This window comes from Prunus persica, chromosome G1, assembly GCF_000346465.2.
Source record: "Prunus persica cultivar Lovell chromosome G1, Prunus_persica_NCBIv2, whole genome shotgun sequence".
Taxonomy (NCBI): Eukaryota; Viridiplantae; Streptophyta; class Magnoliopsida; order Rosales; family Rosaceae; genus Prunus; species Prunus persica.
This window is the reverse complement of record NC_034009.1, coordinates 4,576,016-4,589,992: the sequence shown is the minus strand read 5'-3', so window position 1 is coordinate 4,589,992 and position 13,977 is coordinate 4,576,016. Positions and strand designations below refer to the sequence as shown.

General features: G+C 37.8%; 2 protein-coding genes across 3 annotated transcripts; one reads left to right on the top strand and one right to left on the bottom strand.

The window, feature by feature from the left end:
* LOC18792491 (pentatricopeptide repeat-containing protein At3g42630) lies at positions 2,056-5,347 on the top strand. Of its 2 annotated transcripts, none has more exons than XM_007222392.2 (4): positions 2,056-2,200; positions 2,678-4,011; positions 4,086-4,238; positions 5,076-5,347. In XM_007222392.2, the coding sequence occupies exons 1-2, from the start codon at positions 2,087-2,089 to the stop codon at positions 3,833-3,835; spliced, it is 1,272 nt and encodes a 423-aa protein (XP_007222454.1). In that variant the 5' UTR covers positions 2,056-2,086; the 3' UTR covers positions 3,836-4,011; positions 4,086-4,238; positions 5,076-5,347. The 2 variants fall into 2 exon arrangements, with proteins under 2 accessions (XP_007222454.1, XP_020411200.1); XM_020555611.1 differs by having other exon boundaries at positions 2,058-2,200; positions 2,673-4,011.
* LOC18788946 (U-box domain-containing protein 35) lies at positions 5,446-13,916 on the bottom strand. Its single transcript, XM_020555522.1, has 16 exons — positions 13,794-13,916; positions 13,541-13,668; positions 13,032-13,202; positions 12,600-12,861; positions 12,399-12,500; positions 11,816-12,068; positions 10,042-10,215; positions 9,827-9,948; positions 9,622-9,743; positions 9,288-9,496; positions 9,126-9,180; positions 8,359-8,644; positions 8,005-8,106; positions 7,037-7,459; positions 5,831-6,589; positions 5,446-5,627 (listed from the first exon to the last, which is right to left on the bottom strand). The coding sequence occupies exons 1-16, from the start codon at positions 13,914-13,916 to the stop codon at positions 5,532-5,534; spliced, it is 3,387 nt and encodes a 1,128-aa protein (XP_020411111.1). The 3' UTR covers positions 5,446-5,531.

Here is a 13,977-nt window from a genome sequence, read left to right as displayed (position 1 = left end):
AATGCCTTTGTTGATGCGAAAAAGTGGCTCGTTTCGTATTTCGCCAACTTAGTGATATTATGCCTTCGGTAAGTGTCTTTCTTCGGAAGATGTTTTACTTCAGAAGGGTAAGTACCTGCAAAGGACACATTCGGTAAGTCCTTGGGGTACCGGTGTGGTACCGGCCGAAGGCTCTCCGATGCTTTAGTAAGTACGGTTTTAGTAATGTTAACTGACAGATCAATCGGATGCGTACCGTTCGTTCTGATCCCTTCCTTTTGGGGATAGGGGTCTTCTTATATAGGCCTTGGGAGGTGTGCATTGTGCTCATATTTTCGATGTGGGACTGTAGACGCGGATTGTGAGCATGCCACGTGTCTGGTAGTAAAAGGGTCAAAATGGACGGCTTCGGTAGGCAACATGCCGAAGGGTTTCTGTGATCAATATCGATCCTGTCCACGTGTTCGGTGGTCATAGGCCGTTTATTTTCGGTATAAACAGCCTTGATTTCATCTTTTTCAGCATTGCGATCTTAATTTTCAGTGACACATAACGTAAGGTCTCATTGCCCACACTAATGATGATGTGCTGAACAATTGGACCAATACTTCCAAAGACCAAAGGAACAAAGCTTTGGATACCTATGAGGCTGTCAAGGGTTGCAAGACAAAAGATTACGTCCCCCTTGTAACTTGTAAGTTGGATTGTTGAATAATGCTATGTTGAATATGGTTGAATCAATGATGTAGTTGCCCAATGCATGAGGTTATGTTCCTAGAAATATTGACAAAGTGGGTATAATTTCACCTCACCATCGTCACTTAAAAGTGGATTCTACTGTCAATTGTTGAGCTCAAAGAAATTAAGAAAAAGAAAATTGCAAAGCATTTAATAGAAATTTTGGTTCATTGTTTCAAACTGCAAAGCCAATTGAAATTTGTAACTAGACACTTCCATTAAAGTTTTTCAACTGAAGAACTGTCAAGGAACTACTAGAGAAAACATATCAGCACTACAGATAACACAAGAGAACATCAGGCACTTCAGGCATAGGCGGCCACTCCCCTACAAATCTGGAACAAAATAAACAAGAACACGAAAATATGTGAACTTGTCAGATAAGAAGAAAAGCACGTTACACATCAGGCATCAGGCACATCAGGCACTTTGTGGAAGAGGACGTTGCGGCACTCCAAGCCTGTTACAAAACTACAACCACGTATACAAAGACCAGTCTAACCATATTTATCAATGTTTGCTTCGAACTTCTTGTTCTCCAAATTGAGTTTAGACGAAAGATGATTCAAATTTAGTCATAAGTTGTGTTTTATGGCAACGAAGCGAGAGAGAGTTGAGAGATTGAGGGGGAGAGTTGAGAGAGCGCGAGAGAGTTGAGAGGCAGCGAAGCTCGCGTGAAAAAAGAGAGTGAAAATGGAAATTACAATCTGAACTCCATTTTTATTAGATTTCAAAATCAGGCCCGATTTTGAAATGAGTTTTCACTTTTTTAACATCTGAATACCTCTCAAAGGATGCAAAAATATCTCCTTTTTTTTTCTTTTAATGGCTGCATGAAGTTTTAAGTCATTGTTTATTTGCAAGTTTATTTACTATGTGTTCGGATTTGGAGACTTGGTATAGACTATCGGTTGTAGTTTAAACTTATCTGCAGAGAAAATTATTATCTTTAAGTTTGATTTATGCCGGTTTATAAAATCTAAAAAATCAAACGAAACCAAACCGTATATAGTCCGATTCAATTTTTAATTTTTTTGTGATAAAAACCAAACCAAACTGAAAATTATAGTTTAAATCGATTGATTTTATCAATTTGGCCGGATTGATGAGACCCTAACTTTTGGACCCAAATATGATAATTTAGATATTATATTGATGTTACAATAACATATACTTGGTTGACTATATCGATTGAGAATACAAATACTTTTTTTTGGGTCAATAAGCAATACAAATACTTATGGACCACAAAACTACAAACTTTACTCCCTTCCCTTTATAGAAAAAGAAAAAGGAAAAGAAAAGGCCTCGATGCAAAACGCGTCGCTTCCAACTTCTTTCAGTTTCCAACATTGAGCTGTGTGTGAAAATGGGGGGCACTCTTCTTCTGAGCACAACATGTGTTTCAAGTTCTCTCAAGCCACAGCATCTTTCTTTTTCCTCCCATCAACCACAGTCACAGAGTCGAGCCCTGGCACGCAAGGTGAGTCTCCGTTTCTATTATGAACAGACGATTTTGGCTTATTTTCAGTTAATTAATTAAAAGTATCTGTAGTCACTTCAAAAGAAAAAAAGTACTGTATTTGCGAAATTGGGACTTTTATTTTAAGCAAATTCTGGTTCAACAAATGCCCATAATTTATTTCCAGCACCTTTGCATCTTATGTAGCACCAGTTGGATATTCAAGAATTTTGTTGTTTTAGTGTGACTTGTGTGTTTTCTTATTCGGAAAAAGAGACTATTTTTCTATTATACTACGAAAAAACTTTCTCATGCTTTTTACCTTTTAGTGTATTCAACATCTTATTACTACTATTACTGCTATGTTTGCAGTTCATGCGTGTACTCAGTTATTTATTTCTTGGTCTATATACATGGGCTTGTAATGCTTGTTATTGTTTTAGATTTCTTGATGGATATGTGTTTGAATGCCTTTCATTTGGGGTGTGCTTAGAACAGATAATCCGGAAATGGAAGCAGGAAGAGTGTTTTGATGGCAAGGGTATTTACGTAGATTGTGTGCCACTAATACGAAGTTTAAGTAGACAAAAGATGCCTCATGTAGCCCAGGAGCTTGTACTTGAAATGAAATCCGATGGTCTTTTGCCTAGCAACTCCACTCTATCTGCTTTGATGCTATGCCATGCGAACAATGGTCTTTTTCCTCAAGCTGAGGCAATTTGGGACGAAATGTTACATAGTTCTTTTGTGCCTAGTATTCAGGTTGTTTCCGAGTTATTTGATGCTTATGGCAATGTGGGATGTTTCGAAAAAGTGAATGAAATTTTGGCTCAGATAAGGTCTAGGAATTTAAGTTTGTTTCCAGAGGTTTACTCACTGGCTATCTCTTGCTTTGGGAAAGGGGGGCAGCTTGAATTGATGGAAGGTACATTGAAAGAAATGATTTCAAGGGGTTTCCCGTTGGACTCTGCCACTGGTAATGCCTTTATTAGATACTATAGCATTTTTGGTTCTCTGACTGAAATGGAGACCGCTTATGGCCGCCTTAAGAGGTCTAGGTTTCTTATAGAGGAAGAGGGAATCCGGGCAATGTCATTTGCGTATCTGAAGAAAAGGAAGTTTTACAGATTAGCTGAGCTCCTGAAGAATGTTGGTCTAGGTAGAAGAAACTTGGGAAATCTTTCATGGAACCTTTTGTTGTTATCTTATGCTGCCGATTTTAAGATGAAAAGCTTACAAAGAGAATTTCTGAGAATGGTGGAAGCTGGTTTCCATCCTGATCTTACTACATTTAATATTCGTGCTCTGGCCTTTTCTAGGATGTCTCTACTCTGGGATCTCCATCTGAGCCTTGAACACATGAAACATGAGAAAGTTTTTCCTGATCTTGTGACTTGTGGTTGTGTTGTTGATGCTTACTTAGAGAGAAGACTAGGAAAAAATATGTATTTTGCTCTCAATAAAATGAATTTGGATGATTCTCCACTCATATTAACAGATCCATTTGTGTTTGAAGTTTTGGGAAAAGGGGACTTTCATGCAAGCTCAGAGGCATTTTTGGAGTTCCAGAGTCAGAGGGAATGGACTTATAGGAGGTTAATTTCAGTATATTTGAAAAAGCAATATCGGAGGAACCAGATCTTTTGGAATTACTGACCAGTGACCTGCACTTCGTGTAAAGACATGTTTGATCGATTGTTAGATAAGGATTGTCACTGACAATTGCATGTCTATCAGTTACAGTTCTCATTCTATTGGTTCAACAAGTGCTTGTATGTATACAAGATGATAATTGCAGCTCAGATATATGCATCGCCCTATATTGTGCATGGGTATGTCTCTGCACTTTCTTCTTATGTTCATTCTGGATAACAGAAATTTTCCTGATCTCCAAGGTCTTATGTAGGCTCCCCTTGTTCAAGCTGAAATGAAGTTGGATATTGGTGATGGATAACGTGCCAATATAATGCTAGAGATGCTAACCTGAACTTACCAAATTTGCAACGAAATGCTGCATTCACTCAGACTCAAAGTACACTCAGAGGAGTAAGAAATAAACGTAAGAGTAGTCCTACTATTTCTTTTGAATCTCACATGCTGAAACTAATCTGTCAGTCAAAACTAATTCCCCTCGTGTCTGTTTCCCTTGCTATTTACTGCAGCTTCTCTTTCTGTCTATTGGCTTTGATGCGTGTTCTATGCTTCACATAAACTGCTATGAAACCTTAAATTGCACAAATTGCTTTTCTCCTTTTTCAAGTTTTTATATTTATTTGTAACTGAATTTTCACCCTGCTAATGATACTCTAACTCAAAGATATGTGTGTGTTTGTTATTTGGATGAGGCTCCTGCCTGGGTTAGCTCTTTCTTGGTGGATGATTTGTTAGGCGTTGCTAGGCCTCGCTTGATCTATATTAGTTATTTGTCGTTTCTTTTTGGGGTTTTATCCCCCCTATCTCATTTAAAAAAGAAAAAGAAAAAAGATATGTGTGTGTTTGTGTTGTCTTTCTTATTGTTTTCCCTTTGATTTCCTTGGAGTTTCATTGACTTTAAAAAGTACCTTCTTAAATTAACAGATACAACTGTTGAGCTTTATCACTTTTGCGGGAAGCATATATTGTTGGAAAGTCGATGATATAAATAAATAATTTCCTGCTCAAGATATATTCTGGCAAAAACATCCTGTCGTGACTATGTATAAAAATAGACCTTAAATCAATATGTGTGGTCATAATACTGTACTGTGGGAGTCTTCGACTAATTATTTGGTGACGCTGATATTTAGGCAAGAGGCGAGGGTGTTCTTGGTTCTATTAGTGATATTATGTGTGATAGAGCAACAACAATCAGTGTACTCATATAGTTGACTTCAAAATATGCTATTGTTTCTAACAGGTTTCTGGCATTGTGCACCGACACTCAGATTTTACATCCGCTGGATGGACAATTGGACTGGAGCTGGAACTCTTAGACCATACTCTTGAGTTTGGATAAATGTTTGTGTTAGAAAATAAAGTAACTGTTGGTCACAACCTTATACTTTAAGCTTTTGAGGAGTGTGGTAAACAGCAAACTCTATCATGGTATCAGAGCATGATATTTGAAGTATGACTTCTGTAAAAAAACAAAATGCCACTCGTGTATTGCAAAAGAGCATTTAGCGTTGACGTCTCGAATGTCAGATGGCCTTGCCTAAGAGGAGATTTGTTTTTCAAAAAATAAAGAATTTATGGATACATATTCAATAGACTCACAGCATAGTCCTAATTTCCTAAACAATCTATGGGCAGGTTTGGATCAAATTGGATTAAACCTGGAAGAAGTTGAAAAGCTGTATTTTTAGGGAAAGTATTAGTTTCTTCCATAATTAGATGATGCCCTTGAACTCCTCCTTGAGCTTGAGCTATAGTATCCAGACTGTGGTAGCTCAACGTCACTTATAACATCCTGAAAGAAAAACCCCAAAAAGTTAATAAGTAAGTACAAATGTTCACAAAATATCCAAAAACAAAAGAGCTAACAATCTTGTGAAGCCTTCACAGGCTGTATGTGGTATGAACCTCATTCAGTTTGCCAAAATTTGAAGTTTCTCTAAGCTGTATGTAATATGAACCTCGAGTGCAATGCAAGGTTTATGTTATGAAACTCACTTGTATTGTGGAAATGGGGCCATGACTTGGTGAAAATTCTTCACCACCACCGATGATGCCACACGTCTTGTTATCTTCGGCTAGTTTTCTCAATCTGTTCAGCTCAGGTAGCACAACATTTCCAAGATCCGGTCTGTCTTTACGCCTCATTTCGGCACATTGTAAAGCTATCTTGGCAAACTTTAAGGCTTCCTCAACTGGCCAGTCAGGAACAGCAGGGTCAAGCATCTCTTGGAAAGTCCCGTTCTCCATAGCCCGCTGAACATGATGAGTCAAACCCATTGGTGGCTTGGCTGTTATTAGTTGTAGAAACATGACCCCAAGTGAGTAGATATCAGATTTGATTCCAAGCATCCCAGTTTGCTGATACTCTGGGTCTATATAACAGAATGTTCCGGCTGTTGATGTCATATGATATTGAGTGACTGAATCGGCTACTGATGGAGGGACTAGCCTGGCCAAACCAACATCACTGATCTTGCTCACATAGTGATGGTCTAGCAAAATGTTTCCGGGTTTCAGGTCACGGTGTACAAGGGGTTCTGGCTTGGTATGATGAAGGAACAAAAGGCCGGTGCCAATTTCTGCAGCTATATGGAACCTTAGTTGCCAAGGAATAACTGGGGTGTTACCTCGCCGGAAGAGACGGTCTTCTAAGCTTCCATTAGCCATGTACTCATAGACCAGGCAACCATACTCTGGGCAGGCTCCAAGAAGGAGAACCATGTTTGGATGGCGCATGCAACTCAATACTTGAACCTGCATAGTTAAGAGTTGCCAGATATATTTCTCAGAAAGACACAAACAATATAAATGGCTTAGAAAGAAGAAGCTTATTAGCCTTTGAGAGTAAGAAATATCAATAATCCTAGCATTTCTAATTGAACTGTTACAACTTGAAAGGGTTGGGGGATTTGTATTAACTACTTTTAGATGTACAATAAATCACTTGAAGAACTAATTGATTCAACTCTTTGTTTGATGCCCGAGCAACTTCTTAAACCAGAGAAGTTATCTTTTTATCTATTTAAGTATTTCTATTCTCTCTTTTTGTTTTTTAAGTAATTTTTTATACTCGTGTTCCCCTTCAGTATCATAAGAAAATCATTGGATCTGTCTGCTTTTGTTTTCAAACAACATGTTCCCAGTTTTGGCAACAATGTGAGAGTTCCATCTTAAAGTTTGATAATGAGCAAAGTCACCAACCTCTTGCTGGAACTGTGACCGTCCTTGAGCTGCGTCAGGACATAGAACTTTTATTGCCACTGGTGTGTGGTCTAGTTCACCTCTGTATACTGGCCCATAGCCTCCTTCCCCAATCTTGTTTACGTTTGAAAAATTATTTGTTGCTACTTCGATCTCCTCAATTGTGTATTTCCTGTACATGAAATCATATGTTTTTGCTTCTAATGCCTTCTTCCTCTCAGTTTCTCTAAGGGCTTTCATTTCTGCATTCCTCCTTTTCTGTGCTTCCAGTAATGCAATCCTTTGAGCTGATTCTGCAGCCTCCATGGCTGCCATACATTTTATTTTCTGCTCATCTGCAAGTGCCAATGCAGCTTCCTCAGCTATTTGTGCCTCGTGTAATCTCCGTTCTTCTTCCAATTTCCATTGTTGAAGTTCCATTGCCTGTGATGATATGTTATTAGAATTTATGGATGAATAGTTGTTCTAAACCCAAGATTTATATTCCACCAAATGAATTCATCTCTTTTTGTGTATAGGACATGTAGCTTTGTTATTTCAGCTGTTGCTAGATACACTTGCATCTGCTTGCACCTTTAGGAATTGTAAGAGGCATAAGATGCACTATGTGACACTATATAGAAGTGTCCCTATATATGTTTGTGTGTGTGTGTGTGAGAGAGGGGGAGAGAGAGAGAGATGCAGGGCTAACTGTATCAACTAGGCCTACTAGATGATGATTCTCAAACCTTTTTTGGGATTTTCTAGGCTGCATTGTGAAAATGTGAGGTGAAGAGAGGTCATATGTACACTGTTTGGTAGAATGTTAAAAAAAAATTTCCGTTCTTACATGGATATTACTATAGATTCATTACATATATCAATGTGTACTCACCATTTGTCGTTGATTTTATCAAAAATTGAAATTTTATGGTTGATTCCAAAACTTTGTTTTAGTCTATGCCCAAAAAAAGCTATTGCATCAATACCTTCTGTTTTGCCGTGAGTGCCTCCTTGCAGGCTGTACTGTACATGTCCATCGTTTGCTTGAGCTCTAGCCTGAGCCTCCTCATTTCAGCTTCCATTTCATCCTATTATTAGCAATTAAGTATTAGTATTCTGAACCATTCCTGTGTGTATGTTTTTGTAATATGCGCGTCTTTATGAATCGTGGCATTAAAATTACTCAAACCAATGGCAAATATTGGTAATTTAATGTATCAATTGTTGAAGGCACACTATGGGAGCTGTCTCAGATAAACATTTCTGACGAAAGTGATAAAGCTCCAAAGCTTGAAGGTTGGTGGTGCTTCAAGTTTACTATGCTAGAAAAATTGTCTTACCATATTCCGTGATGACCATGAATTTTCACTTTCAATTGAGGAGGATGAGAATTCGTGTTGTAAAGAGTTCATGTCAATGAACTTGTGTCCTGAGTAAGATGATGTAGAGCTTATGGTGTCCATATCTGAGCTGATTGAACTCCGAGGTCCTGATTCCAGACCATCATAGAAAGAAGGAAACAATTTATCCACACTTGGCCTTCCACTACTCACGAATGATATATCGGTCTCTGACGAGAGCTCATATGATTTGTTATTTGAAGCTGTTGCTCTTGTGAATGGCGACCTGCATATATTTTATTAGGTTAGTCCTTTCGTTAATTGTGCATTCACGTACTCTTTTTCAGTATTATAGTTGTTGCACATAAATATCTAGCCATTTAGAAGCCTTTTAACACATTTAACTGAAACTTCATCTAGCGAATGCCTGGGCGAGCTATGCCCGGCAGTACAGATAGTGCATGCTTGAATGAGAGCATAGGCAAACATTTCCAAATGAAAAGTCGCCTACAAACTAAACCTTCAAATACTGTTTATATGGATGCATATATACATAGACAAATACAAAGATACATACAAACAAGCATGCATACATACCTACATAGATACATACATATAAACATACGTGTTTGTGTGTGTGTGTATATATTAGACAAAATAAGGAGTGCAGCTAACTAGTCACTATGTACACCTCTTCCATGATTAATTGCTTTTGGCATCATTATCTACACGTTTTGTCTCCCAAACAACAGTGTACCGGAGATTACCTGATTTCAATGCCATCTAGTATACTACGGGGTGGATACTTAGTCCTCGCTGATGCTGTATTGATCAAAGAAACTTGAGTGAGTAATGACAAAAACCAGATATATGAGGTGAAAAACAAGTTTTATATATATAACATGAGGCTGGAACACAACCTAACAAACCTCTAGGATGCTGGTTGCGATTGAATGTATCATTTGATTCAAAAACTTTGCTGGGTTGGTCCTGTATTTGATTATGTGAGGAAGCTTTACGGGGCAATGTTCTGGTAGCACAATGCATAGATGAGACCTTTCCTTTGCCAATGACATACACAGTGCAGAAATCCGGTGCCTCTTTTGACACGGTGCTTGGAACGTCCGTAGTTCTGAATCTGTTACAAGATAGATATGTATTTAGGAGGCATGCTTAATCGTTGTCTTCCAAGAAGCACGAACTAAGGTATGACACTAAATCACTGATTACTTCATTGGTAAGGTTAGATTGAGAACCAATTACCTGAGAAGGCCGTGTCTTGCTGGTGCGCCAAGTACCAAAATGTCAATTGAATTATTGATAACATAGTTAACCAGTGCTTTTGCTGTATTTGTATCCTCAATTATGACTTCATTGCATTTTAGCTGTTGCAAAGATGAAAACTATAAGGAGAAGAAATTACGTTGGGCAAACAAAAGTAATGATATTATATAGAAGTATGACTCACATCCTTTTTTGCGCAAAAGCAGCGGAACGGTAGAAACAACTCGTTGGCTTGAGCTTCAAGTTGGCTTTTGTGCGCTTTTGAAGCCTCCTCTGTAACTTCAGATATAGGAACCATGCCCCTGGCTGCAAAATAAGATGACGAAAGCAGAACGAAGGTATTATTATAATCTTAATTAAGATCATGATAGATAGAGAGATTGATTGACTGATATATACTTTGGCTGGAAACTGCAGTTCTGTGTTTAACATGGAGCAGTGTGAGAGCTTGGCCCCTGGTGAGAATATTTTCAACTGTCCATTTGATAGCATATTGACTTGATTTGTCCTTGTCTATTGCCACTGCCACCGTATCTACGCTGTTTTGTGCTTGTCCTCTTCTCATTTCTCTTTCTGTGAATGAATTAATTAAAACCCTCAAAACTCTCCACGAAACTGAAACCAGCTAGCGTGATAAGGATGTCTGAGACTCTTAGAATTAAAAAAATCAGTAATGGAGAACCTCAGTATTCTTGGCACCCTCTTATGTTCTCCTCGGAAGGTTTTGATCTCGTATGACTCACCGGCAATGCCTTGCCACAGAAGCTGTGTTATTCTCTCAAAAACCAATTACGTTCACCACCCTTAATGTGTTTCTCTCTCTGATTATAGAATAGGCGTCAAAGTACATTATAGGATATAAGGCTTCCAATATATATGCAATGGAGGGAGCAGTTGTAACTTCAATCCACTGCCTGTTCCAAAATTAGAAAAACTTGCCCCATAAAGGTCCTAGCAGAAAATCTAGAAGAGTTGAAATCAAAGCCCAAGAAATCTAGAAGTCTTCTTGAGGCAGTTGCATGGTTCTGGCCTTTTTAACAGCAAAGACTGGTGAGTCATTTTTTGTTGACTTTCTAATACCGGAGTTTTTGGATGGATAATCAACTGCACAACTGCATGCGTAGACCAGGAGAGATAGGAAATGTCAGCAAAATTCATCTTTATATTTTCATTAGCAAGGCATATGGAAATTGTTAATTTGTTAGACAACCACTAACTCCAAAAGCCGAAAATGTTAGAGAATGGTAACAATGTATATTTGACGCACCCTTGCGTGTAGCCTCTTCCGACACGTGGAGAAACAGATAAAAATGCAATTAGAGAAAAATATATAAGTACAGCTCCAGGATGCTTCTTGTAAATCATAAAGAATTGGGGAATGAAGATTGCAGGTTTTGACCATAACAGCGTTTTGCAATTGAGCTTCGATACCATGTTAGACAATCAAGATTTTCGTAAAATAGCGGTTGTCTAACAATAATCACTTTTAACTTAATAATAATATATTAAAATTAACAAATTAATAACCACACTTTTCCTATCATGACGTAATGAGCCTCTCATTCTTATAGTGACATATAAACTGACCAGTCCTAGCCAGGTTGTTACAGTCATATAAAATTTATTATGATGCTGCCAATTTTTCTTTTCTTTCCTTTTTGTTTGGATATGATTCTGTCATTCTGTAAGTTTAATTTGGTAATTTTAAAACGTGGAGTAATTATTTGTTGAGCAAAATATGTATATGTGATTGACAACATAGTCCATATAATCGTATATGTCCTCATTATATTTTGGCCTTCAAAAGAAATTTTAAGATTTTGCTGCTAGATTTGATTGCAGCCAAATTCTTATAAACCTTTTGTCATGTTCAAGATATGAGCCAGAAAATTCAAGGTTCAATATAGATCAAATACAGGACAACGATCTTTCGACCACTCAGGACAACGATCTGGGATTTCTTTTTCTTCAATAATAAAGAAAGATACATAATGGCTACATAATTAATGCTGAAAGGGTTAACTAGTTTCCTTGCATATAAACAAAGAAAAACACTTGTAAATCTTGTTGAAACAAGTTCACCACTAAAATAGTGAATAGTACAAAGAAAATAAAAATAAAACAACTAAAATATGAACTAAGCTTTGGTATTTGAAAACTATATGAGACTGGCCTAAAGCATCCAAAACCCTTTTCTTCTCTTCATCATTAGCCTCTCTTAGAGCTTTGAAGATCTGATCTGCATTTATGGTCCTTTGCAACTCTTTCTCAGCAAACCGCTCAGCTGCTCCGCCATCAGCTGCCAAAATTGTTGCCTTAGAGTTGGCTCTTTCCTTCTCCATAGCTGCCAGAGTTGCTTCTAGGGCACGTCGTGTATCTTCTAGTCTTTGCCCTTCTTTCATTTTCCACTCTTCCAGCTCAATAGCCTGTATTGAATGAATAAGATGAAAGCACTTCAATTTAGAATAATAAATGGAAAACCAAATACAACTAATACATGAATCAAATGATAAAACAGATGAGCTTCTTTAAACCATATGCTTGTATAAATTGTTTTGCTAAAATCTTAGAAGGTAAGAGTTGAATTTATATATGTCCTTAAAACCATGAGAGTAAAACTATGTGATTGTGAACACATAAGTGAATGTTTGACTCTAAAACTTGATTTAGATGGGAAATGCAAAACCTAATTGAATGAAATGTTTGTCTCCTTAAGCAGCTAGGAAGATTAGAGAGGGTTCTAGGGTAGATAGGACCTTCTGTTTTGCTGCCACTGCTTCTTTGCAGGCTGCATGGTACATTTCCATCGTTTGCTTCTGCTCCAATCTAAGCCTTTTCATCTCATCTTCCATTTCATCCTGCAAGTACAAGTTTTCACATGCATGTCCAAATTAAGTCCACATTCAAATGATTCTAGTTGTCTGACTTTTACTCATATCCTTTTTCAGATGACTTACCAATACTTTCTGTGACAGGAATGGCATTCCTTGGGCATTTGATGACAGTTCATGTGGAATGTTCAAATCGAAACTGCCGAAATCTGATTCTAGTTTTGCAATACTCTCCAAGTAATTTGAGGATTCTGAAAGAACTCGGCTCATATCAGCAGACCCAAAATTTTGGTAAAAAGATATGCTATCAGTACTTGGTCTTCCAAACGAGATGTCATTGTCAGGCAATGAGACCTCATCATATGCTCTGTTGCTTGGAGCTCTGCCTCTAGAGAATGACATGCATCAACCAAATCAATTAATCAATAAATGAGTCAAATAAATAAAAGATAGATTCATAGCAGCAGTTTGAGTGCAGTCCAGAATGCGGACGACCACACTTAGATGCTTATTTACGTTGTCATGTTGTGAATCTGAATCAGATTGACACTTGCTTACACGTGATTAGATTCTTCTGCCCTCTCATCAGCTGCTCGAATGTTTGGTAGAGGACGAGAGGCTTCGCGCCCTTCGCATACCCTACCTTGTTTGATGGTGTATACAGAGCAGAAATGTGGTGCCAACTTTAGGACTCTGCCTGGAATAGACTCAGATGCCTTGAACAGACGCCTGATTGAACAACATGTTTTGACCATCAGATGAGTTTGAACACACAGAAACCCAAAAACACACACACACACACACACACACATATATATATATATACATATCAGTTCTCTTATTGGAATGTCCAGATTTTCTTACCGTACGGACGCCATTGTTGCAGCTATATTTCTTACATCTAAAGCTTGTTTTCTAAACCCACTGCTGCTCGTTGAAGCATATGAGTACAAAAGACATGGAGGAAAGCAAAGAGGAAAACTGAAAGAAACAATGGCGTCCATACGATAAGAAATTCTGGACGTCCTGATAAGAGAAAACGTGTATATATGTGTTTATATGTATACCTAGAAAACCCAATCCTGGATGTAGCGGTAGCACCAAGAACAATAAACTCAATGCCATTGCGGGAGATGTAGTCAAGTAATGCCTCGGCCACATCTTGATCCTCCAGCACAACAGTCTCACATTGTACCTAATAATATTAATTAGTTGCACAAATCAATCAACCACATGATCTACTTATTATGATTCCAAATCATTCAATATAGCTAGCTTCTTGTACTAAAAAAATAAATCCAAGTTTAGAAATGAACTCACTCGTTTGCGAGTACAATAGCACCGAAATGGAAGCATGAAGTCCATGTTTGGAGCTTCATGAGCTTGCCCTTCATTAATTGCGTTGTTCCCATGCCACCCCAGAAACCAAAACGTTTCAATCATGCTTGAAAAAATACTACAATTTGTACCATCTCAACATACGAAACTCACTGCACTTATGTGA